General features: G+C 54.6%; 1 protein-coding gene across 1 annotated transcript in view; it reads left to right on the top strand.

Moving 5' to 3' along the window:
- The first annotated feature begins 173 nt into the window (after positions 1-173).
- Positions 174-5,051, top strand: part of ETV5 (ETS variant 5) — a 12,679-nt gene continuing 7,801 nt past the window's right edge. Inside the window, 4 exon segments of the mRNA XM_019473378.1 lie at positions 174-237; positions 352-439; positions 589-636; positions 738-788. Of these exon segments, the coding sequence (XP_019328923.1) occupies positions 193-237; positions 352-439; positions 589-636; positions 738-788 (232 nt within the window). The 5' untranslated portion in view covers positions 174-192.

Here is a 5,051-nt window from a genome sequence, read left to right as displayed (position 1 = left end):
CGCGCGCGCGGGGCGGGCGCGCCGGCCCCGCCCCGAGCCAGCCCTGGGGGCGGCAGGGGCCAGGGCCTCATCCTGAACCCCCCCTCCCTTCCACCCTCCAGCCGTGCACCTGCCGGAGCCCGGGCGGACCCCCCTTCCCGGGCCGGCGTCGATGCTGAGCAGGCCGGGGGCACTGCCTGCCTCCCCTGCACCATGGACGGCTTCTACGACCAGCAGGTTCCCTTCATGGGCCCCGGGGTAAGTTTGCCCTGTGCCCCCTCCCTGCTCCATGTTGGGCCACCCCATTCTTGGGGATGCCCTGTCCTTGGGGGCTGCCACCCTCCCAAACCGCTCTCGCCCTGGTCGTTGCAGAAGTCCTGCGCAGAGGAGGGCCGAGGCCGGCCGGGGTCTGATAGGAAAAGGAAATTTTTGGAGACCGACCTGGCCCACGACTCAGAAGGTAGGCAGGGCTGGCCCGGGCAGCCGTGGCCTTGCTGCAGCTCCATGAGACCGCTCTCCTCGTGTTTGTCGGTTTAGAAATAATCCTGCGAATAATGGCAGTTTTATTTGCTCTTCTGTGGAGCGCATAAGTCTTTCACTCTGTTCCAGAGCTCTTCCAGGATCTCAGCCAGCTCCAAGAGGCCTGGCTAGCTGAAGGCAAGTCTTCACCTCTGCCTTTTGCCGTGTAAAATCTCTCCACGAGCATTTTTTTGAGAACTGAAAACAGCATAAAACCACTTTTTTTGTTGTTTTTTTAGCTCAGGTCCCCGATGATGAACAATTTGTCCCAGATTTCCAGTCTGACAACTGTAAGTGATTGTTCTGTTTTTTGTTCTCTGGGGGGGAAGTGTTTGGGTGCCTGTGCAAAACCTCATGCTGGGTTTGGAGCTGCTTTCTTGGGAAAGTGGTTGTTGCTGGGGCTGAAACTGTGAAATCACGGACTTTTGGGAGAGAGCACGTGTGGTTTGGGCTCATAGAGATGAAAACTTGCAGTGTCCTGTCCTTTGTAAATGGGGAAAATTATAGCCAAACACATGGAAATATCTCTAACTGATCTCTGGGCTCCCCTGAGACTTGCCGCTTGTTCGTAGTAATGTTGATTTGCTTATAAATGCTCCTTTTCCTTTTCAAGTGGATGCGAGAGCCCGTGCTGGGCTCCTTGGTTAGCCACAATCTCTGCAGTTTCTGGAGCTTTTTACAGTCCTGGCCCAGTGCTGTTGGCAAGAGTGGACCTGAATGGTGAAACTTGAGCCTCTTTAAGCAGCATTAATCACTGGCAAGCAAGCGTGTTTAAAAGGAGGCCAGTGAAAATGCAGTCCCTCTTGAATTGCATAAGAGCGAGAGTTGGTTCTGAGCCGTGGTTCATTGCTGGAATGGGTTAGTGGCGAGGGCAGGGGCTGGTTAATGGCATGTGGTGCTTGTGCGGCTCTCAGGCACCGGCTCTCCTGGCATTGAAGGCTCAGTTGGAGGGGAAGGGAGGCAGGGGGTGTCAGGATGTTTTGAGTTGTTACCTGGCAAACAGAAGTAGTAGCTTGGTGTCGGTGGCTGCGTTTTGCTGCTGAGGCAGACAGCTACAGAACTTAAAGGAAATCAAATTTAGCCTGCAGTCGAACAGATTTTTCATTCCAGCTTTGTCACAGCATGCAGCAAGGGTATCTTCTCTGACAGTAAACGCATGTTAATTATTGCTCTTTGATTACTTCTGAGCGGGAAGCTTGCCATTAAACTGTTCCAGACAGCCCAAGTTTCAGATGTGCTTTTTTCCTTGTCTCCCCTGAGATAAAAGGCGAGCCCAGAGTCAGAGAAACGCAACTGGCTATTGACATCCTAGCACAGCCCGGCAGCTCTTGCTTGGAGCGGTAGAAACTGCAGTGTGCGTGGGAGGGTGGCTCTTAGAGCTGAAGCTGTTTCCAGTGCCTTTTGGCAGTCTCTTGTTTCCTTGTAACCTGAAGAGCTCAGAGAGAAGAGACAAACTTTTCTGGGTGATGCAGAAGAGGAGAAAAAAAAAAAAAGGCATTTGCTCAAGACTCTTAAAATGTTCTCCTGACCTGCTCGGCCTCTGCAGACCTGGTATTGAAACGACTTTGTCACCTGAAAAGAGATCCCCCTGTGTGACTCCCTGCTACAGTAACCTTCCTTAGCTTTCCCAGGGAGAGAAAGCAAAGCTTTCCCTCGCTGTCGTGCAGAGGGCTGTGCCGGCTGGGGGGACTCAGACCAGGTGGAGGGGGACGAGGAGCCCGGCTTTTCCGTACCAGCACTGGAGAGCGTTTAAAGAGGAGAAGTCTCTAGCTTACAGCTTTCTGGCCCCATCTTCTCATTTCACTCTGGTTTTGAACCGTGTGCGGTGTAGGAAGAAAGAGGAGAACAAATCCTTCCTGTTACAAGGAGAACAGCTTCCACCCTGCATCTGTTTTTTTCTAGTGGGGACATGCTCCTTTCCTGGGCTGGGGGTTACATTGGGATTCAGTGCCTGTTAGCTCCTGGGTGAAGGTAAATCCTTCCCTAGTCTGTATGGATGTTGGCGGGCATGCATTGGACTCTGTTCCCACAATTGTGTTGTTCCATGCCTTTTCCCTGAGAAAGCTGCTGCTCTCTTTTATCCCGAGCAAACCAGTTCCATCTCCTGCTCCATGGCCCTGGCATTCCCAGGGCCAAGCTTCCTCGGCCCAGCAGCAAAAAGGGACAAACCAGGCTCAGTTTTGACCCCATTGCTGTGGGGAATGCCGCCACGTGTGCTGTGTTGAGTCTCGGAGATGTTCCAAACTGCAGCATCGTTCTTGCCTTGCTAAAAAACCCTTATCGCATGGCAGCTGCCTGCAGCTTGGCTGCTGCCTGCTCACTGTTCCTGATTCTGTAGCCGAGGTCTCTGGCATACATGGGCTTAAAGTTGGGGTTTGGCAGCAAAGTGCCATAACATGCCGGAGGGCGGCGGGTAGTTGCGCCACGGAGGAAATCCCGCTGTAGGGATGGGGAAAGCAGGGCTCCTCCGAATAAGGGATGCGTTGTTCTTGGCGCCGTGGACTGAGCAGCAAGAGGCTGAATTTGGTGCTTCTAAGCCACCTGGAGAAGCAGCAGATCCTCCCAGGAAGGTGAGGAGGCCATGGGTGACTCCCACAGAGCTCACCATGCTGGCCATTGCGTTGCATCCCTGGCTGGGTGTAGGTGCGGGTTCACCAGCGGCACAGTCCTGGGGAGAAGCATATATGTACAGTGTTGTATCTTGATTGGTTGTTTAAATAACTGGGAAGTGATGGGGTTGTGCTGGGGAGATCAAGCACCATGAGAGGCTTTGCCTTTTGCAGAGGTTTGCCCCCCCAGGGACTTGTGGCCCCCTGCATGGGTGGTGCGTGGCTAAAGCCACAGGCAGGGCACGGAGTGAGGTTTCTTACACACTGAAATGAAAGCAGGAGGTTTGTTTCTGAGGAAGGGTTGTTTAAACAAAGGAAAGCAGGAGCCTGGCTTCTATTTCTGGCTCCTCTCCTGGTGTGACCTTGGGTGCGTCCTGTAACGCTGGGGGATGGAGGGGCAGGCGTGGAGCTCAGCTCCCAGGTGACAGCTTGAGCAGGTGCCAAGGTCCCTAGCCATTGGCCAGGCTGGAAATGGTGGTTTGGTTGCCTTCCCCGTGGCTCGGGCAGCGGGTGCCACCAGCAAAGCCAGCGTCCTCCAGGCTCGGCCTCTTAGAGGTCCCATCATGCTGATGGTTGGGAACAACCTATCCTGTCCCCCGCCAAGGGATTCACTGGCAGTTCAAGGCCTTGAATAGCTTTGGGGTGTCACCTTTCCCACAGGAGATCTCTTGACTGAAGGTCAACGTTTGGGCATCTCCAGCTTGGCTGGTGGTATGGCACTTGAGGGGGGGTATGCCTGAGCCCCCCATCTTCCCCTCCTGGTTGTGCTGCCTTGCTGGCCGGGCACAGCAGTGGCACATATGGCCGGTCCCCTTGCCCAGCCTCCCCGGGGTCAGTCTATACCCAGGGGCTAAAGCAGCCCAGAGAGGGGCCATCAGGCACCCATGGGGGCTCTTGCTGCTCCCATGGCTCAGTCCTGGTGCGGGTGTGCCAAGGCTTGTGTTCTCCAGCCCTGTCTATAGTTAAGTTGCTCCCTCTGCCTATTTCTATTTTTTTTTTTTTTTTTTTTTTTTTTTTTTTTTTTTTTAGCCTTTAATTATAGTGACAAACACAGGACCGGAAAGGTTAAAAGTGCTTGCGCACCCAACGTGCCTTTGAGGTGTTGGATGCTGGGGCAGGGCATCCCCTTCCCCAGGAACCCTCCTGCTGCCTTCCCCGCTCGCTGCCAGGGACCCAAAATCAGCTCCTTGAGAGCTGAGAGCCGCACCACTGGCCTCTGTACCCGCCTTGGCTCCTGCCACTGGGGCCTCGCCGGCCAGGAGCCTGGCAGCAAGAACATCATCTTGCCGAGCAGCGCCGGCTGGCCTTGTGGTGTTTGTGTAAGGAATCCAAACGTTGCACAAAGTCCGGGCTTGGCCAGCTGGTCTCTGTTAGGATCTTAAGGCTCGTTTCCCTTTTCTTGAATGGCAGCACTAAGCTCTGGGGAAATTTTTCCTTTTTTTTTTTTTTTTTTTTTCCCCAGCCACATGAATGGAGCGCTCCAAATTGTTTGTGAATGGAGGGTGGTGCCCACTTGGAGACTTTTTTTTTTTTAATGAATAACCAGGCCCCATTGTATGGCTGGCGGAAAAACAACCCGCTTCAACAACACGGAGCCTGTTAGGGAGAAACATGCCCGTGATAGGCAGCTGGAGCCCTTCCAAAGCCAGTTCCCCTTCGCTTTCCCGTGGCTTGCGGGGCGCCCGGGCTTTGCCGCCGCAATGCTGGCCCCCCGTTAAGGCTAGAAATGCTGAGAGCGGCAAAACTGCACTGAGGGGGGGAAGGAGGAGGGGGATAAATCCGGCTTGGGAGCGAGTGGAAGGCGTGTGGGGGGCTGTGCTGGCTCAGCGCTGGGCTTCATGTTTCAAATCCTCCTTGGGGGGTTTTATGCCCTTGGTACCAGCTGTGCTGGGCTGTTGGCGGGGGGGGGGCGGTGGGGAGGGGGGGGGGGCAGCAGGCTTTTAA

The sequence above is a fragment of the Aptenodytes forsteri genome, unplaced genomic scaffold (assembly GCF_000699145.1).
Source record: "Aptenodytes forsteri isolate BGI_AS27 unplaced genomic scaffold, ASM69914v1 Scaffold647, whole genome shotgun sequence".
NCBI classification, from domain to species: domain Eukaryota; kingdom Metazoa; phylum Chordata; class Aves; order Sphenisciformes; family Spheniscidae; genus Aptenodytes; species Aptenodytes forsteri.
This window is presented reverse-complemented; position numbering and strand designations above follow the sequence as displayed.